Here is a 21,545-nt window from a genome sequence, read left to right on the forward strand (position 1 = left end):
CTTACAATATTTAATCTCAACAAGTGATAAGTACAATACAAGGAATTACAGCTTCAACGTTCATTTTCAGAGGTTGCAAAAGGGCTCCTCTTAACAATATAACAACAAAGGGGTGAGAACGTTTAAGTTGATGGATGCTAAAGAAATGCATATAAAATTCACTAAAAGAGCTGGATCGCATGCACTCACCTGATGCTGCCTGGAACCTGGACATGCACGTTTGGTAAAGGGTAGTTTTCTAGTTCCCATTCGAGAAACGGACCATAGCAAGGCCCACCTCCACTTCATCACGTGGGCCGCTCTGTATCACGTGGGCTTCTCTGCATCACGTGGGTTTAAACGTTCCCTTCGTCATCTTTTTTGCACGAGGGGAATGCAAGGCGTTGCGCGAGCGATTCCGCCGTCCCAAAGAACATTTCGTATAGTTGGTTATTTGGTTTCTGGTAAGTCTTAAAGTTATCTGTTGATTCTTACTTTAATGCAGAGCGGCAATATTGGAAAGGGGGTATTTCTGTGTATTTTGGTGATTTGTAATGTGCAGCAGGGGTGAGGTTTACTTAAAGTACAGCCGGCTTCAGTTTTGATTTTTTTCGTTATTTCACTGTTTTTTTAAGATATGTAATGTGCATTAAAGGGGTGAGGCAATACTGGGGAGGGGGTATTTCTGTGTATTTGGGGTTTGTAATGTGAATCGGTTGAGATTTACTTAAAGTACAGGTGGATTAAGTTCGTTTTGGGGTTTTCTCATGCAGATGTGCGATTTGCCCGTGGGAGATGTGTTTTATTGAGTGGGGTGTTGAGTGAATTTTCACGCCATAAGATGATTTAATAAAGTGTATTAGTATAAGCTTGAGCGACAGCCGGCGCCCACTAAGAAACAGACGCCAACTGACTAAACCCAACAATTCCAGAACATTGCGGCGTAGTGACACATTCCATGTTAGAACCACATGAGTTCACAATGCCTGCTTAACATCATAAGAAATAAAGAAACACACTTACATAGATATCAGACATCCAGTGTCAACAACTATATGAACTGTAAAGTGACAAAGTATAAGGTCACAATGAAACCATGCATTTAGATATATTTGAACGAAATGTAACCAACTCCTAAACATAACATGGGGTTGGGCACAGTGCGTTCCTTCCGTCCCAATGGGACTTCCACTGTACCAGTGAACAGTATAGCGAACGGTTAGTTATCCCCCCTCCCCGCTGGAGGGGGGAGGGCGGGGGTTGGAGGATTTGGTATGTGCAGCAGATGGGAATATGTGTTTTATGTAGACAGACGCAAATTGGTATGAATTTCTAGCATAACAGTTTAGTTCTTTATTTCTCCTGCATGGGTGGCGATTTGGCATTCCCCGGGTAGGGGGATTGTTCATTTTCCCTTTTGCAATGTGTGAAAGAGAAGGCTAAACGGAGGCCTTGTATTGCTTTCTGTGAAGATGAAGCCGACACCGGAAAATTATTGAAACACTGTTTATTAAATTAAAGAGGACCGCAGGCAGAAGACGCACCTCCAGCTTTGGATGCCGGAGCAAACTGCCTAACAATTCAAACATCGCCCAGCGCATACACATTCTGAGAGAATCCTGGGATGCAGGAGTTCTCAGAATGTGTGCTCAGGACTGAGCTTGGTGATGCCATTTGTTTAAGATCAATAACACACACCGAATGAACAATTAACAATAAACCTAACACACCTCCCTCCTTTCACAAGGCAAGTGATTTGCACTACTATTCAAGATAATAATACTAAAAACAATCTTTGCTCTTTTACAGAGTTCTCCATAATTAGATTCCCCTCCTCTTGATCACCACTGTGATCTAGTGATCCTGTTGTTTCTGCTTCTCTCTCCTGTTTGTTCTCGTCATTGATAATGTCTCTCATCAAGTTTTCTCTAGTAACATTTGATGTGCACTTAACCAGTCTAGACTTTGACCAACACTCTCTTCCCCCGCCCCTCCCCCCTTCAAGAATTACCACACTACCTCTAATGGTTTCCACTCTCTTGGGGCCTAGGAATTTGCTCTCTGTACACTTTGCACCAAAACGAGAATTCCTAATTAGCACTGAATCTCCTACAAACAACATCATATCTTTAACTTTGAAATTTGAATCAAATCTTTGTTTGTACCCCTCCTGGGCATCATGAATCGGGTTCATTACTGTCTGTTTACTTCCACACACCCAGATGCCTCTAGCCAACCTGGGCACAATCTAGTAGCAGGTTGTTTTCCTTTCAAGGAAACAAATGGTGACACTTTAGTTATGGAATGCGGAGTGATCCGATAATTCCACACCATTTCTTTCAGAACCTCAGACCATTTGAGACCTGAGCTGAGTGCCAGCTGAATACCCCCTTTAATAAATCTATTAGTCCTCTCCACTAATCCATTCGCCCTGGGATGGTATAGGGCAGTTCTCAAGTGTTTGATCCCATAACGGACCAAGAATTCCATCATTTTCTGAGAACAGAACTGCACACCATTGTCTGTTATAATCTCTGTGGGAAAGCCTTCTCTATGGAACACTTCTTCAAAAAACAAGACCATTTAATTTGTGGTGGCATCTCTTAGAGCCTTCCACTCAACCCACTTGGTGTGATAGTCTACAAGTACCACCATAAACCTGAAACCATCGGCCAAACCTTGTATGGGGCCAATTATATCAACAGCTAATTTTTTCCAGGGCTCACACGGGACCTGCACTGAGCTAAGAGGAACTTCTCCGACAACTTTTCCTTTGTCAGCTCTTTCACATTAATGGCAACCACGCACCTTCCTCTCAACCATACTGTCCATGCCTGGCCACCAATACGATTGTCGCAACAATCTTTTGGTACCGTTTATACCTAGATGGCCTTGATGAGATAGGTCGACCAAACGGGCCCTAATGTTTAAGGGAGGTATAATCTTAGATCTTCTAAGTTTAGATTTAACTCTTGTTTCACCTCATACATACGATCAAAGTTCCTATCCAAGGCATCCCTACTTGGCCAACTATTAATTGTCCACTCTTTCACTCTAGTGAGAGGAATGTCACATGCATCTGCTTCGAGCCATTCCTCCTTTCCCACTGTAACTGGTGACATATCCGAAATAGTCATATCTTCTTCCATGACTATGTGTGATGTCCCCTCAGTACATTCAATTGGCAATCTAGACAGGCAATCAGCCACCACATTTTCTTTCCAAGGAATGAGTAATTTTAAAATAACCTTGCAGTCCCACCATCCATCTAGCAATCCTGGGAGAGCCTTTCGCCCAATCACTACTGTTCAATAGCTGAACTAGGGGTTTATGATCTGACTTAACCAGAAACTCTTGCCCCCAAAGAAAAAATGTACAATGGCCCAGTATGCCGCTAAGGCTTCCCTCTCTTTTACTGAGTAATTGCGTTCAGCTCCTCTTAGGGGTCTGGAGGCAAAGGCAATAACATGAGCTTCTTTCCCTGAGTCCACTTGGTACAGTGAAGCTCCTAGACCTATTAGACTGGCATCTACAGTGAGAACTGCTTTCCTACCCTCAACAAAACCACTGAGTGACGGTGCTCCTGAGATTCCTTCCTTAATCGCTGAAAATGCTTCCTGGCATTCGGGAGACCACTTGAAACTAACTCCCTTTTTCAACAAATTTCTCAAGGGTGCTGAGATGGAGGCAAACATCTCTACAAACTTGTAGAACTCTGCCATACCCATAAATGATCTGAGTTGATCTTTATTGGTAGGCGAAGGTACCCCACAAATATTTTTCACCATATTGGCTTTGGGTGAAATCCCACTCCCAGACACCTTGCGACATAAGTACTCAACTTCTCTGAGCCCAATACTACACTTCTCCCTTTGCACGTTAAGTCCTGATACTTTCAACCTCTGCAACACATTCCTTAGTGCCACATGTTCACACTCTGAACTTGCATAAATCAAAATATCGTCCTGAAATACAGCAACATTTTTAAGATCCCTGAGTACTTCCTCCATGACCTGCTGAAACACTGAAGCAGCCGATGCCAGCCCAAAAGGCATACGCAAATACTTGAAGGTGCCTTCCAGGGTGACGAATGCAGTTAGATGTTGACACTTATCCGATAGCGGCACGTGGTGATAAGCGGCAGAGAGGTCTATTACTGAGAACCAACTGGGTTCCCCCAAGGTAGCCAAAGTCTCAGAGATTATGGGTAGCGGGTGTCTTTCAACAAAATTGTTCCTATTGAGGTCTCTAAGGTCAACACATACACATAGTCTCAAGTTCCCATTACTCGTCGTGACCAGGACAACAGGGGAGAGCCACTCGGTTCCATCAATGCGCTCAATCACTCCCTTTTCAATTAAACCTTGAAGTTCTTCCCAAAGCTGTTGGTGAAGTTTAAATGGAACAGGTCTCACTTTATGCACAACCGGTTGTGCATTCGGCTTGAGTTTTATGTTGTGCTCAAAATCATTCAGCCTCCCCAAGTCGGAAGTGAAAACCTCCGGAAACTCCTTAGACCATCTATCTTCAATATCTGCAATTGTCACAGGGTCTGGTGCACTGGCCTGAATGCGGACACCTAACACTCTTTGCTCCTCCCAACCCAGTAGTGATGCTCCTTTTTTTGCAACCAGTATTTTTGCTGAACACTCTCTTCCTTTGTACGTCACTGTTCGTGGAATTCCCCAGGCAGAGCAATGTCTGAATCCCCATAGCCACAGGGTTGCACTCCAGCAGGTACGAGAGTGTCTGGATTCTTGCCTCGAACATTCCTGAACATGCCTTCCGATATAATGGTCCAAGATGAACACAAATCCACTTTCATTTTGATGCGACACCCATCAATCATAAAGCAATCAACCGGCCCTTTGGTTTCACCAGACACGGCATCAATCTGAAATACATGCCTTGCATTCTTTTCCTGGACAGGCGGCTCATCTGGCATTCTTTGCATACCAGTTTGGTATTCAGTGTCTCTTTGTTCAACTGAATTCACTGAAGAGTCTTTGCACATATTCGCAAAATTACCTTTGCATTTACATCTGTAGCATTCCGCGACTCTTGCGGGGCAGGAGGGAACATTTGCTGTCTGCCGGGAGTTCCCAGATCTAGAGCACTTCTGACTCCACCACTCCTTCCTGGTCGTGGTCCTCCTTTTCGGCATGACTGCACACACACCCTGCGCAATACTGTGTGATGACTGTTTATCAATCTTCATAGCCCTCATATACTGAGAAGTCTGTTCAATACTGCGTGTCAATTCCACCGCTTGCTCTAATGATGCATCTCTGGCAAGTAGCTTTTCCTGCCCTCTGGGACTGGTGGTGCATCGGTGAGGTTCCCAAAGTCACATGTGTGGCTTAGTGTCCTCGGAGATGCCACATAAGATTCCACCGACTCTGCACTGTCTTGTGCACATTGAAAGAACTTGTGCCTCTTGAATGTCACGTTCTTTCTGGGTTCAAAGTGATCCTCAATCTTTTTGAAAGCTATCATCTATTCATCAGCGTCTCCGGCTCCTTCCTCCTCACCATGCGTGAGGCCATCAAACACAATGCGCCCTTCTTGTCCCAATGGCTATAATGTAGTTCTCGAACATTTTGACCCATCTGTCCCATCTTACAGGAGGTCTGCCCGGTTCTGAAAGAAATGGCGCAGGTGGAGGAATTGCTGCTGCCATTGTTTTGGTGTCCAAGGAGAACTCTTGTTCTTGCAGTGTTCTATAATATAATAGCAGGTATGGGTGGGTTGGAAGGCTCAGTAGTGTTCAATCAGAGTTAAGATAGAGGTCCTGTCTGAAACTCTCCTGACCTCACAATGAGAGTGTATTGTGACCTCACAATGAGACCTGGTAGCGGGTGGGGTGGGTCAGGGGGGGCTTTCCTTGTGGGTTCTGGTTAGAATGTGTTGCATAGGGTTCCTTTATTACATCATAATAGGCTTGGACAGGCTCCTGGCTTTGTCCTATTCGAGCAGGAGAAGCACGTTGCTAAGCTACCATCAGCATTTGAAGCTTGCTGCACTGTTCTAAATGTAACGGGTGGGGTCCGCTCTTTGTCGCTTTAAACCTTCGCTTTATAATTTACCCCAACACGTAGTTTTGATAATTATGCGCAATGCACATGCGCAAATACTCAGCTTCCACCCCCTTGCGCAGCACCCAGCTCTGACCTGAGGGGGCGAGGCATTGCGCCTGCTGCCTGGACGGTCGACAGAGTTGGCTGGAGCAGCTGACAGCGTGCTGCTCAGACTCTACAGGGAGTGAGGAGCGGTGCTCGCAGAGCGCGAAACGGAGATGCACAGCTGACGAAGATACAATGTAGCCGGGAAATCCGTAGCCGTCTTGAGAAGAAGAAGGCGCTGATCAGCTGAGCGGACGGGTGGCTCTCCTTGTCGCCAATGTGAAGATGAAGCCGACACCGGAAAATGATTGAAACACTGTTTATTAAATTAAAGAGGACTGCAGGCAGCAGACGCACCTCCAGCCTTGGATGCCGGAGCAAACTGCCTAACAATTCAAACATCGCCCAGCGCGTACACATTCTGAGAGATTCCTGGGATGCAGGAGTTCTCAGAATGTGTGCGCAGGACTGAGCTTGGTGATGCCATTTGTTTAACATCAATAACACACACTGAATGAACAATTAACCTTTCATTATCAATCACACAATCCCTATGAGACCCTGCTAGCATTGTGTGTTTGTTGTAAAGTTTGCCGATACTTTCTGAAATGCCTTTACAGCGTAACGACTTGTTTCTGTTATGTCGTGACGTTTTCACGTGGGACATCTACGTGCTTTGGAATAGGGGTGTCACTGTATTAGTTTTATGGCGGTACGATAACCTCCTTGCCAAATGACGGTATATCATGGTTATCGCGGTATAGCTGGTGGAGTTAACTAATTTAAACAAATATTTTCTTAAAAAGGTCATAAATTGTCAGATTTATCATCACAAACAAAACCAAGCACCCAGGGCCAGAATTGGGCTTTTCAACATATTTTCTACTGAAATGCCGCCCCTTGCTTCCACCAAACACAAACCCACGTCTGGAGAGGAGAAGGAGCCCTGCTGTGACAGGCAAAGCAAACTTAATAGCTTTTCTTAAGTGGTCATTAGGCGTTTAGCTCCCCCACTGGCTACTGGTGAAGGTGAACATGTTGCCATCTTGATAATCTGTATGCCACTGATCAATGGAGGCTGATTGTTGCGCTTGTGCGCACACACACGCACGTGCACACACACACACACTTTTTCTCTTTCTCTCTCTCCCTTTTTCTCTTTCTCTCTCCCTTTTTCTCTTTCTCTCTCCCTTTTTCTCTTTCTCTCTCCCTTTTTCTTTTTCTCTCTCCCTTTTCCTCTCTCTCTGTCTCTCTCTCTCTCTGTCTCTCTCTCTCTCTCTCTCTCTCTCTCTCTCTCTCTCTTTCTCTTTCTTCCTTCTCCCTTCTCCCTTTAGTTTACTTGCGGGCCAAAAGATGTTCAGTAATCACTGACATGTTACCCTTTGGAATGCCCGCAGAGATTAGTGAATTTCGCGGTGTGACATATTGTATGTAAATTCAATGATAGAACCAGGGAAATCCCCCATTGTCCTATGTTTAGAAAACATTATCCATTATAAATATATAAACCCCAAAGCTGCAACCCAAAGTAAATCCTTTTCCTTCTTGGCACTGTATTTATTCTTCCTATTGCTAACATATTGATTTTTGTGTCAGGCACGTGTGGTTTACGGAATGGCATTAAAAACTGCTCCAACTGAAACTACTTTGCCTTTTTGCATTTGAAGTTCTTTAAATTACCATTAAGTCAATGCTTTTTCTTAAAGGAGAGTTCCGGGACTTTATTTTTATTGTCCCTACGGTTCGGCCATGTGTTTTTAAGCATAACTCGGTAGATCGTAGAAAACTTTCCTATGGACCTTACCCGACTTTTCGTCCATTAACGCACTCGAAATCAGCCGCCATTTTATGATAATCCTATCACTTGCCGCATCGCCCTGGCTCACCTGCTTTTGCGGCACTAAATCAAATCCCCCGCCCCTGAGCCTGACATCAGCAGACGCGTACCGCCCATTTCCCAACGCCAAAGCACGTTTCGTGTCAACAATCGCTGCGCCTCAGCTAATGAAGTGTCGCCATGGAAATGGCAGGACGCCTCTTTCCTCAATAAGTATAAACACACCGTTTCACAACACACAGCAGCAGATTTTCGATTCCATTACTCTCTCTGTGTTACTTTGAGTATTCTGTGACTCGTTTCTGTGCTCTGGTCAGCTACCTTCGCCGCTTCTAGGCCTTGTGAACACCTGTACCATCTCTGTAAATTATTTTACTTTCTTTACCACACAATGGCTACAATAATGCCGTATATGTACGAGCCCGAGTACACCGAGGAAGAACTACTGGAAAGGCAAGCACGCGAAAACGATGGGGATTCGGACGGCAGTTGGGAGGACCAGTCAACAGATGAAGAGCCTGGACCATGTCGCATGGACGGCGTCTCCACCTGGTGCACGTGCAATCGGTGCGAGCTAATGCCAACTGAGGAGGAGAACTGCTGCTGCCGTGAAAATTCCGGGTGCTTGGCCTACATTTCGGAAGGCGAGCCAAGTCCGCAATGCATCACCGAGCTGCCAGAGTTCAGGGAAGCCTGCCTCTCACGGACCGTGTTGAGGATGATGATGGTGCTTATGCACGAACTTTGCGGCACTGTTCGTCCGCGTAATCCGAGTAACGAGTAAGTATACTCTGGTTGTGATGTCAGTGATGCCACTACTATTTCATGGTCGTCTCCCACATATAAAACTACATCTACATATCATTCGAATGCATGTAAATTGGTTCCATGTTGTGCATTTTCTAGATAGAATTTTTTTCAAAGCAGAATGACATTTTTTACCTGAATCGACAGTGATAAGAAAGTTGTCATTTTAATACAGTTTGCATCTTTCATTTTCACAGGTGGTACAGGCTGGTGGCCTATCGTTGCTTCACTTGGTGGCTTCACGGGAGGCTCGGACACCGCGTTCGGAGAGTAATACCTGCCTGTGCGGTACTTGCCATTAGACAACATTTCCCCAGCGACAGTGGACAATACCGCGGATTTTCCCTGGATGTGCTGCAACCGCAACTTTACAATGTGTAATGTTTATTATTTATGTTCAATTGAAATTAAGATCTAAAATAAAACCCAACATATATTTTAACAATGGTTGTTTTGATTTTTTAAATGAATCTAGTGTGTCTCCATTGAATAGTCTTCCTGTGCCTTGTCTTGTCACACCACATGTCTCCATCCAGCATCCTCCCTCACGCTGGCCGCCCACCTTCAATCCACATAACCGTTGAACCCATATGCAGCAGACATACATATGTTATTTTGCGGGTTGGCATCAAGCCTCCCGGCCTTGCCTCCTCCCCCAAAAATACTTACCACACCACTTTGTTCAAGCTTTGGCAATAAAAGGAAGGCCGTTGGATTTTATTGATACAAAACATGGTTATAGGTAAATAATCAATATGGTTGATCATAATAAATCATCCTTTTGGGCACCGGGTACAGAGATGACGCCCTCTGGCCCGTGCCGCCTTGCCACCACAGGCCAGCCTGCTGCTGACTAACTGCCTAGGGATCCAGGGTCTCCAGGGTGAACTGCACCCATATATTCTCCTGGGAGGGTGAGGTATTTATAAACTCACCCCCCTGCCTTCCATGTACTAGATCCTGCAGCCTGCCTCTTACATGCAGTTAGATGGCCTCTCCTTGGTGAGGCCCTGCGGCAAACGAGTCTTGTCTGCACGACCACCGCCCCAATCCACCCCCCGCCCTATCAAAGGCAGTTCGCACCGGGGTTCTTGCGCTGGCAAGTGGAGCTGTCAGGGAGCGATAAAGGCCAAGAGGTGCCAAAGACCATGTACACTTCAAAGTGGTCTATAGAGCATGGGTTGTTGTTCCCATGTCTACCGCCAGACCCCGTGTCTCCTGCCAAGCATCCCCCCTCACGCTGGACGGCCCCCTGCAATCCACATAAGTTTGTCTCCATTCACGAGTCTTCCTGTGTCTTGTCTGCACGACCACCGCCCCAATCCACCCCCCGCCCTATCAAAGGCAGTTCGCACCGGGGTACTTGCGCTGGCAAGTGGAGCTGTCAGGGAGCGATAAAGGCCAAGAGGTGCCAAAGACCATGTACACTTCAAAGTGGTCTATAGAGCATGGGTTGTTGTTCCCATGTCTACCGCCAGACCCCGTGTCTCCTGCCAAGCATCCCCCCTCACGCTGGACGGCCCCCTGCAATCCACATAAGTGTGTCTCCATTCACGAGTCTTCCTGTGTCTTGTCTGCACGACCACCGCCCCAATCCACCCCCCGCCCTATCAAAGGCAGTTCACACCGGGGTACTTGCGCTGGCAAGTGGAGCTGTCAGGGAGCGATAAAGGCCAAGAGGTGCCAAAGACCATGTACACTTCAAAGTGGTCTATAGAGCATGGGTTGTTGTTCCCATGTCTACCGCCAGACCCCGTGTCTCCTGCCAAGCATCCCCCCTCACGCTGGACGGCCCCCTGCAAACCGCATAATGCCACGACATATACACGTCATTCATTCACAAACACACCCCTGTTTCGAATTCTTTATAACCCACTTCATATTTATAATGAGAACTTCTTTGCACTTTGCTAGTCAACCCGTGAAGGTGCTGGTTATCTGCTCTTCGTCTCTGTGAACTTCTGTGACCACTTCGAGGAAACTCGTCAGTTTGCAACCTGTGAACTGCTCCCTGTTCTACGACAAGAAACTACTCTGATCCCTGCATCTAACTGTTTGCTCGTCAAGGTAAGGCCATGTACCATACTCATTTTGCGTCCAATTTCTTTTCGTTCAAGACAGTACATGCAAGGAACTAGTCACATGTTCTGAGTTTAGTCAAATTATTTTTCTATTTTTTTAAAGTTATTCAAATACTTATCCGCATGTGAATAACGTGTATAGTTCCAAGAACCAAAACATACCATGCATTGAACCTTTTATGTGTCATTTAATTTTTTAACACATTGGTATTCATAGAGAATTGTTGATCTTTACTTTTCAGAACTTTCCACAATGCCTGCCTGTTCCATTGGCGGTTGTCCTTCGAAGACCCATAATAAATCTGAAGGTACTATAATGCATGTTTTCCCTAAGACAATAGATCAGATAAGAGAATGGGTCCGATATTGCGGATATCCACCCTCTGAGCTTGAAAGTAGAGTCCTAGAAGTCTTTGCGGACAAGAGGGGTGATCGATACCGCATCTGCAGCAGGCACTTTACCTCTGACATGTACTCCACATCATTGCTAATAAAGAAGAACACACCGCGAGCGAGGTGAAAATTGCTCTCAACCGCTATTCCCACTCTATTCGTCCACATCCCTCCACTGGTGAGTCAAGTTTACGTATTTATCTCTCGGCCTTGCGGTAGTGTGTAGCATTAGCTAACAATAATTTCCCCATTTATGTATCCACTCAATATGAAGGCGGAAGATTCTCCATCCGTGTCGTTATTGCAGTCATCAGCCACTTCAAGCGCCTATCGGGTAATCTTACTTGGCTATTCTGCCACTGACTTGTTTTAGGCATGTAAATCAATAGTTTTAATTTATCGTGTAATTATTTTACCTAATGGTACACCCTTGTACTCATCCTCTAGTCTTTGTTTTCAGTTATAATTATTGTTATCCAAAATAATTCAAGTACTGTCTTTCAGGGAGATGCTGAGGAGTCCAACGTATTGACGACTACCGTTGATGTCACTCAGATGCTCGAGGTACGTTTCAGGACAGTTCCATCGATGGAGATCATCAGATCTTGCATTCTTGTAGCGTGATTGTTACACACAATGTTTCTTTCGTTTTTAGCCATTGATATGTCCTTCTGTCGTCGCCCTCCTATGTGTCTTCTTTTTTCAATATTGTGTTCATTACTAATGAAAGTCCTATGTTTCAGGGAGTAGATGGAGCATTAGTCCAAGAAGAATATGGGGGAGCGTGCAGTTACGGGTCGGCGCAACAGCTTGCAGAAGTGTGCACCGCAGTTACATCGTCCCTTGATGTTCTTATGCATTTCGAGGTATGGATACTGACAGTTCGATGAAGCGAAATCATATGACTTGATTACATCCGCTATACTTCCTTCTTTATTAACGCAAGTACTATGTTTCAGGGAGATGACGGAGCTTCTTCTACAAGAACATCACCCCTAGTAGTTGATGCAGATTTCTGGGTGGTGACACTTCCAACGATCGAGCAAATCGAATCATATTTAGATATCCATTATTTATTTTAGACAACTGATCATTTGTGCAGGTCTATTTAGATGAGCCGTTCACGCCTGCACAAACTTTCTGTTCTTTTTATCAAAATAGAAAACCATACTAATGCAATTACTGTGTTTCAGGGAGTCACTGAAGCATCATCTTCAATAATATCATCAATGGAAGTCTATGAGGAGCCCGAGGTATGGATCTTGACAGTTCCATCTAACTAGATCAACAATGCGTGAATAATTGTCGTTTGAATGTTCTACACAAAGCGTTCATTCGTGTTTTGCTATTGAGATGTACGTGGGTATTGGTCCCCAAGTACATTTTGTGTTTTCGATATTATTATACATACTAATGTAAGTTCTATGTTTCAGGGAGTCGATGGAGCGTCAGTGTTAGTCGTTGCAGCGCAAGAGGAAGTGGAGACATGCACACACGAGTCGGAGCAACAGCGTCCTGATGTTGAAGTTCGAGGCAAGAAAGTTTCAAAGAAAAGAAAGCAAAAGAAGGTTAGTGTCCTGGTCACTATATTATGTTGTTTTTCACTGTTAATAGTTCAATACTGTAAGTTGTGTTTAAACTGAACACCCCTTTTCCAATCTGTCCTCTAGTTGCGAGTGGGTGTACGAACTAGATCTACACAGACAGTGAAGCGAACGAGAGATGTTGCTTGTCAAACCTTTTGGCAGGGACTTGAGACTGGAGAAGCATCGTGCCAATGGGAACAATATGAAGTGATTGACAACGGAGCTATACCACCACCAGCCATTGATAGTGAATGTCCTCCTGGTAGTTCGGATGCAGTCGGAGATCAATTCACAGAATCCACACCCGCAAAAACTAAGACCGCGAGAAAGTTGAAGAAATTGTTTTATTCACCCATCGCCGGAGAAGGAACAGATGTTGCAATGGAAGAGAATGAAGTAGACGACAATGAAACACCATCAATATCACTGAACATAGCGGAAGACGATATCGGAGATTCTACCTTTCATGTGAGTGACATGTCCTCAACGTTACAGGCCGAACCAGCTGGGATGCAGAGTGACAGTATAAGGAAAGAGGCCAAATTCATTGTATTCGATAGTTGTTTGATTGATATTATTATTCGGATTAAATGTGGGCATTTGGTAGGTGGGGAAGTATGTGGGGAGCCATTGATTAATGTGACTCGTGCAATACGAGGCACTAACCTTAAAATACATGCCACCTGTACAAAATATCATCCTTTCACATGGTCTGCACAACCTATGCTGGGACAACTGCCAGCAGGCAATCTACTTTGTGCAGCGGCTGCACTTTTTAGTGGTTCAAGTTTTAAAAAATTAGAGTCTTTCTTTCAGTTTGTGGGAATCCATTTCATTGCGAAAACTCAGTTCTACAAATACCAAACCGATTATCTATTTCCAGCCATTAGCGAAGCTTGGAGAATGGAAAAAATGTCTATTGATAGTACATTCGCGGGCAAACGGTTCAGGCTAGCCGATGATGGACAGTGCGACAGCCCAGGATTTTCAGCCAAGTACTGCACCTACCACTTTCAGGACATGGAAAGTAAGAAAATTGTGAGTTCGGTGGTCGTGCAGGTGTCACAAAGTACATCCTCAGTGGATATGGAGAAAGTTGGCTTTGTAGCATCATTGCAAGAACTACAATCGCGGGGAATGGTGATCGACCTGATAGCCACGGACAGACACGTTTCAATTGCCAAGACAATGAGAGAACAGTACAAAAATATAAATCACCAATTTGACGTTTGGCATCTTGCAAAATCAATCAATAAAAAATTGTCGGCTGCAGGTAAAAAAAAAGAATTGCAAGGTATTTCACAGTGGTCCAAGTCAATCAGCAACCATGTTTGGTGGAGCTCAAAAACATGTGGAGGGTCGTTGGAAATTCTACTGGAAAAATGGCGGTCAGTAATGCCACACTGTACAAACGTTCACCGATGGAACACGAACCAACATTTCCACAATTGTGAACATGGCCATTTGTCCACAGAGGAGGCACGGAAGAAGAAGTGGTTGATTCCTTCATCACCCACTCACAAAGCCATTGAAAAGATTGTATTTGATAAAACTATAACAAAAGCTTTGAGGGGACTCACGGAATTCTGCCACACAGGAGATTTGGAGGTGTTCCACAATATGTGCCTAAAGTACAGGCCAAAACGATTGCATTTTGGCATGGAGGGCATGATAAATCAGACTCTTTTAGCGGTCTTGGCACATAACCATAATGTTGGCCGTCAACAAAGTAGGACGACCGGAACTTTAGGGACGCTTCGCTACAATAAGGCCTTCACTAAAAGAAGTAAACAATGGGTGATCAAACCAGTGTTTGAGGATATGCAATATGAGTTTATTGAGAAACTTATTGTTGACGTCCTAGATAGGCACATAAATGGAGTTGTGAACGAACCTGTGCAGGGGACAACTGCATTGCCACCCAACATTGCCTCTGTTCCATGTCCACCTAAAGAAGAACTCATTGAGAAATACACATCACGGTTTAAATGATTGTAATTTGATTGTCTGTTCTCTCGAGTCTCCTCATGTCGCAGGCCCATTGAATATGTGTATCTATCCAACCTTGTTCATTTGCGCATTAAATTAAACCAAACAGTAATATAAATCATTTTTCAAAAAATATAGAATGTCTCCGTATTTATGGTTCTGTGGGGCTGCAAAGCACGCAGACAAAATGCAAAGATGGAGTGTAAATTTCAAGTCCTGTGAGAATGCCTTACACTGAATGTAGCTAACTAGGAATGTGTGCTCGTTCAAAGTGAAGGTCAGCTGCTTTGATTTTTTCTCGGGTGCCAGAATGGCCCACGACTCAGTATAAGGTTCTATTGTACTTTGACCTTGACAGGCCGGGACCACGTAAGAAATGATAATTAATATAATTTCAGAAACGAAAGCCATTTCATGTTCGTTCATTAGAAGAAATAACGTCGGCATAGAAGGAGTGGTATTTCGGGGCTGCCCTACGCACAGACACAATGGAAAATGCAAATATAATGTAAGTAACTCTTTAGATGAGTTTATACCGCAATTTAATTACTATACAGTAGCTTTAAAGACGGGTTAAGTGTACTTGTTCGTTCTATGTGGCATATTGTTTTGTACCGCGCACTATCTTGGGGAGAACCGTCTACTTTTACGGAAGCACCTCAAAACCTTTGCTTCTGCTTTCTCTCTCCCTCTCCCCTGCTACAACTGGTCCACTGTCTGCGATCTCGGTCCTGGGCCCTTCCACTCTCCACCTGCACTCCCTGTCAACCCCTGCACTGAGGGACTGTCTCAGTATCCTACAGCCCCCCCTTGACGTTTAAAACCCAGTTGCACTGTCCTAGCTATGAAATAATTTCCCGACCGAATATATAAAATGAATAATTTTAATAAAGATCTGATGGTGAGACTAATTTAATTTTTTATGTTTTTCAAACAGGTACTTCACCCATTATTGTCTGTGTCACGAGTACCAGACACCGGCGGATGGATTTTATAACCGCCAGTTGCTTCTCCGCGTGAACAACGTTACCACCCTGACCATTTTATGGGACGATCGCCAAGTACAAGTATGCCCTTACGCGGTCATAACGGCTAGATGCAACATACAGACCGTTGTGGTGGCCTAGTGCCTCGTCGTTGGAACAGCCATGCGATTATCAGTGCGACCGAAGAGCTTATTTTATCGTAAACCAACACCCTGTGTACTGCACACGAACATCGCTTGCCTCAAGACGAACTATTTTGGATCGAGAGCAAATAAAAATGAAAATCGCTGAATATTCTCTAAACATTTGATGTCCAATAAATGTACTTTGCCAAATGTACAATCTTGCAGTTTGCTTTTAAACCACAGTTTCATATTCCGAATTGTGGCGCTGTATTGTGAGATGATCTAAGACCCTGTGTACAGCAAAGGAACATCGCGTGCCTCAAAACGAACTTTTTGGAACGTGAGCAAATAAAAATGAAAATCGCTGAATATTCTCTAAACATTTGATGTCAAATAAATGTACTTTACCAAATTTACAATCTTGCGGTTCGATTTAAAAGTACAGTTTCATATTGCGAATTGTGGCGCGCTGTGTTGTGTGAGCTGATCTGTGTTGATTTCCGGGTTCTGTGTGGAGTCGCGTAGAAAACGCCTGGGCGCGTTTGCCTACGCAGCACAGTCACGTCACGGATAGAGGCGGGGAATATGAATGTTTTGATAAAGTCTGTTTCAGGGGCGGGGGATTTGATTTAGTGCCGCAAAAGCAGGTGAGCCAGGGCGATGCGGCAAGTGATAGGATTATCATAAAATGGCGGCTGATTTCGAGTGCGTTAATGGACGAAAAGTCGGGTAAGGTCCATAGGAAAGTTTTCTACGATCTACCGAGTTATGCTTAAAAACGCATGGCCGAACCGTAGGGACAATAAAAAAAAAAGTCCCGGAACTCTCCTTTAACTTACAAATACGCAGGCAAGATTTTCCAGCTGTATCTGAACTTGTCTCTGCACATATTTAGCTGATCCTCCAGGAATCTAAGGCGGCTGCAGAATTGGTCTTTCATGGCGCCCACTCGTTGATCGCCTTGAATGAAAGAGTGACTAGTGGAAGTGTTATAATGCACATTTTGAGCAATGAGCTTGCTGCTCAGTCACAGGTCATCGTTCTGAAAATTGACCTCGACTTGCATTTTTTTGGAACCACATGGCACGGGCATCATGACCCCTCGCTGCGACAAAGTTTGTTTTGACAACTCTTTATCCCATTAAAGGGAGAAAAGTCACTTCGGTGGTCCGAAAGCCCATGTCATTGTGTTTCTTTTGTCAGTATGTCATAGCCAACACAGACACACCGAAAGGTTGCATGGTGATCTAATCACTAAAGGTTGTTTACCATCTGTCTGGTGTATTATGAAGATCTGATGTTTGAGTCACCACTGACCATGTAATCCTAACGGGACATCGTTCAGTGGTCGCTGTTGATTTCTTTCTTGATTCTTATAATACATGTTCATTTACCTTCTTAAAGATAGTGGCAAAAAAATAATAAACTTTGAAAATGACAAAGTTAAAATACATATCGGCACAAATATGGCCTAGACCACCACCTCACCACAGCCCCATCATTACAGTTTTCCCCAGGTCTGACTGCATTAGGATCTGTGTGATGCAAGTTCAGAGGGATGAATGCTTTCATGCGTGGTGTCACAAATTGAGAATAGACCCAAGAAATATTTCACCCCCATTGCTCTGGATACTTCAAATTGAATGTAGAATCTGTCCTGCCAGCTTGAGCCCAGTGCCATATGCAGAAGGCAGGTGGGTGAAGGATCAAGCGAAGCAACAACTCCAGTGCCAATGTGCAAATCTACATAGAGGACAGCAGGTAGGGGGTCAAGTTTATTTACTAGCAGAAAACACTGATAGGCCCAATGTTCACACAGTCGACAGCAGGGTCGGACTGGGGCATACAATTGCCTCGGGCACCAACATAAAAGTGGCCCACAGTTGCAAATGGGAATTCATTCCTTTTGGAACACTGTTTGAATAGTACCCCCCAATAGGCTCCCCCCACCTCCAAACAGAAGTGGTTTATGGCCGTGCCGCGCACGCCGCGGGAATTACATGGCAGATTCGGCTGCCGCCATCTTCACCCTTATCCAATGGTGGAAATGAGAACAATTTGGTGGGGGGTGGGGGTCCCACAAGGGTAGGGTGACCAGACGTCCCAGTTTTCCCGGGAAAATCTCCCTCCGTCCCAGTGTCCCGGGAGATTTTTCATTTTAAAAACCCCGTCCGGGGTTTGCATGTTTGGGTGACTATGGTAATTAAAATTGTAAATATTTTTCACAACACTTTCTGAATTTTAAAGTTGAAGGATTGGCTCGAACCCCCAACCTTTCAGGTACAAGTCACAACACTTACTGAGTGTGCCACAGAGGCTTGCTTGGAAAAGATTCTACAGCAAGCCATTTAATAGCAATTAGCGAAAACGCGTGTTTTGAATCAACATGCCAAGATTCACAGAGAAAACTGCATAAATGAGATCAGATTCAGTTTATAGAAAGGAGAAGTGCTGGAAATATGATTGGGTGGGGGTGTATTGGGAGAGGAGCGGTAATTGGTGGGCTGCGATGCGGTAGTCCCTCTTTTATGTTGTTGGTCTTCCCAGTTTTTAATTTTGGAAATCTGGTCAACCTACGCAAGGGCCGGGGTGGGGGTGTAGGGGGCGGTGCCCAAAGAGGCAGGGTTTGGGGGCGGAGCTGGCAGTTGACCTCTGATCAAAGGAAATGTCCAAAATAATAATTTTAAAACGGCGTAATTTCTTTCATGCTACTTCTTTTCCAAACTATATATCCATTTCACTTCCATGGCACTGGTGATGTTACTTCACTATGTTAATAGGTTTGACCAGTGTTGCTGAGTAAATATTCTTTAACATTTGCATCGCATTTTATAAAATCCAAAAAATACTTCCCCCTTGGGTGTCAAACAGGGTCAGAAAAGGAATGAATTGCCATTTACAACTATGGGCCACTTTTTCATTGGTGCCTGAGACAATTTTATGGCCCAGTCCGACCCGCACATGTACACAGGAGCAAACTGTACCAGCCATCTGTGCACCTAAACTACCAAGAGCAATGTTAGTCTACACTGTAATTTTAGCTCATACCGAGCAGTATTTTAAGCAGCCTGTGAACAAATCATTAAGAAGAGCAATTACTCTAGCTAATGGTGAAAGAGCAGATAGTCTGTTGGGAAACCCTGTTTATTTTTTTTTCTTTATTTGATTTAATTGTGTGAACAATTTTTTTACAAAAAGAAGCAATTCAAGTTCTCCAGTGCATTTGCTTTTTTATGAAGTTCATTAGCTATGTAGTCGCGTCTTTACTCTCTCATCAGCTTAGACGAACAAGTGAATGTTTCTTTATCGGTCAGATCCTTTTTGTCATTTATGCGACCAGGCCAATCATTTTGAAGAAACCCACCACTGCGATGACCCAGTTTGTCTTTTCACCGCTTATTAAGCAGGCCCACCATTCCTGTTCATCATAAACAAACATATATGTTTTTAAGCAGGTGGTTTAGCCATGTGGATCTTTCTTTCTTTTGAGAGGAGATGCCTTCTTGTCTCCATTTGATTATCTTGGGTGCAGAAGCGGCATTTGTTTGAATCCGCCTGATCGCTAAGACCTCGTTTGTGCTGATTACGTTCAGGCAAATTCTTATGAAACTTGCTCTTAGAGCTTTGTCTGGGATTTTCACGAGGTATGGTATAATCTAGCTTATTTTTTTTGGATTGTATGGCAGATCCTTTGTCAGGCTGCATTGTTGGGCTGCGTTCAGATCTCTATCCAATCCATTTCTACGATATTATTATTGACTTTCCCTGGATTGGAGAGGAGGTCCTCTTCTGAACTTCCAATTTATTTTTTGTATGTTTTTTTTTTTTCTTCTTCCAGTAAACTCCTGTTCTTTGATCTCCATTTTGTGAGCATTCGGTTTTCATCGTTCAATATTGCTCTGTTGATTATCTCCAGAATTGATTTTGCAGCCAGTTGAATGATTTTCCTGTATAGCATCAGACCGCTTCTTTCGACAGTTGCTTTCAGGGAGGACAAACTCAGTTCATGTCGTATCAACACCATAGGAGTCGACTGTGGCAATGACAGCACTTGGTGCCAAAAGAGTCCCTCAAGCTTATGGAGTCTGGAAGTGATGGCATCGCTTCAGCTCCAAAAACTATACTTGGGATCACCTTTGATCTAAAGAATTTCAGGATTGGCATTAATGAGAAACGTCCAAACTTTCTGTTCATGATTTTTGTTTGGACTATTAAGGTTCTCATCTTTGCTCGTAGATGGTCTTGCATTGGTGTTTCAGCTCTACTGTTGCTCAGTATTATCCCCAAGTATTTGAAACGGGTGACGTTTTCCAGCCTGTTACCCTCCGTGAACAGTTTGAGACTGTTATTTTTTTTAATTGTTTTTTATTTTTTTCCAAATATTACCTTCTTTTTTTGTTTCGTTGAGTTCCAAGTTGTTGTCTCTCAGGTAGACCTTCAAGTTATCCATCTGTCTTTGTAACCCGACAGGGGTTTGGTCAAGGAGTATTATGTCGTCCGCATAGAGGATACTTGGGTCTTTTGTATTTCCCAATGACAGCGGGAAGGCTCGAATTAATTCCTGCGATGCCCTATAGTCAGAGATGTAAGAGTTGTATAAAGCTGATGCTAGAGGGCATCCTTGCTTCACCCCACGCGCTGTTACAATCTTATCTGATAACAGGCCAGATTTGTTTAGTCTTGCACTCATTTAGGTCTGTGAGTACAAAGCCTGGATAGGCTGAAAAATTTAGCCCGGGGGCCTTCGATGGATCCGTTTTTGCCACAAGATTTCTCTATTCACCCTGTCGAAAGACATAATCGTGTTTTGGCTTGAAGTGCTTTTGCCTTCAGAACACTTATTAGAAGAATGTTTGCTGAAGTTCCTAGTCCACGAACGAAGCCCGCCTGTAGTGGATCATAATTATCGGAGGCAAAGGTCCACTCTTGGAAGCCCTCCAGAGCTAAGGAATCAAACATTTTGCTGATGGTATCCGGTAGAGCGATTGGGCGATATTGCCTTGGATCATTCTTCTCTCCTTTTTTTAAAGATTGGCACTACAATGGCGTTTTTCCATGTTGAGGGAATTGCACTGCAGTCTACGCAGTCCTGGAATATCTCACATATCAGGGATGCCCAGGCTTCCGGGTGCTGTTTCAGGTTATAATTAGTTAACCCATATGGGCCCGGTGCTCGAAAGTTATTTAATTTTCTGATCTTGTCTTCTATAGTCTTCTTGTCACTGGCAATGTTCCAACGCACTTTAACAGATGACATGTCAAGGAGGCATTTGTTTCCCAATGATGTATATAATTCCTTGTGTGAAATACAAGCTTGTTCAGCCACGTTATCATCAAGTGTTGTTAATTCATTTGCGCCTGGCTCAATCAGGGTCCAGGACACCCTGGAGTTTTTGCCACTCAGAATGCGTAGCATTGCTTCCGAGTCTGCTTAGTATAAATTTACTCTTTGCTGCCGTATCCAGGCTTTGTAGTCTTTTTCCTCCTCCTTTTGCTTTAGTTATTGATAGATTTTTTGGTTTTTTTTCACCTAGCGTTTGCTTTGTCTTACCATTTACCTTTTAGGTACTAACAGCTTGTTGTACAGGTGGAGCTTTCGTTTTAAGGTGTCAGAGCTCTGCAGTTTGTTAACTTTGTGTA

The 21,545-nt window shown here is 44.1% G+C and overlaps 1 protein-coding gene and 1 long non-coding RNA gene across 5 annotated transcripts in view; one reads left to right on the forward strand and one right to left on the reverse strand.

Moving 5' to 3' along the window:
* Positions 1 to 963, reverse strand: part of DUSP12 (dual specificity phosphatase 12) — a 428,130-nt gene extending 427,167 nt beyond the window's left edge. For 2 of the 4 annotated variants that reach the window (XM_069641289.1, XM_069641290.1), the window contains exon 1: positions 190 to 302. Coding sequence is in view for 1 of the 4 variants with exons in the window: in XM_069641288.1 (XP_069497389.1) it covers positions 190 to 288 (99 nt within the window). In the remaining 3 variants the exon portion in view is untranslated. Of the gene's footprint in view, positions 1 to 189 lie in introns of all 4 variants that reach the window. The other 2 variants (XM_069641288.1, XM_069641291.1) reach the window with 2 other exon arrangements.
* LOC138535414 (uncharacterized) overlaps positions 355 to 21,545 on the forward strand; it is a 62,299-nt gene continuing 41,108 nt past the window's right edge. Inside the window, exon 1 of the long non-coding RNA XR_011284885.1 lies at positions 355 to 443. This is a non-coding gene — a long non-coding RNA (uncharacterized lncRNA). The remainder of the gene's footprint in view (positions 444 to 21,545) is intronic.

The sequence above is a fragment of the Ambystoma mexicanum genome, chromosome 1q (assembly GCF_040938575.1).
Source record: "Ambystoma mexicanum isolate Mex_15411 chromosome 1q, UKY_AmexF1_1, whole genome shotgun sequence".
NCBI lineage: Eukaryota > Metazoa > Chordata > Amphibia > Caudata > Ambystomatidae > Ambystoma > Ambystoma mexicanum.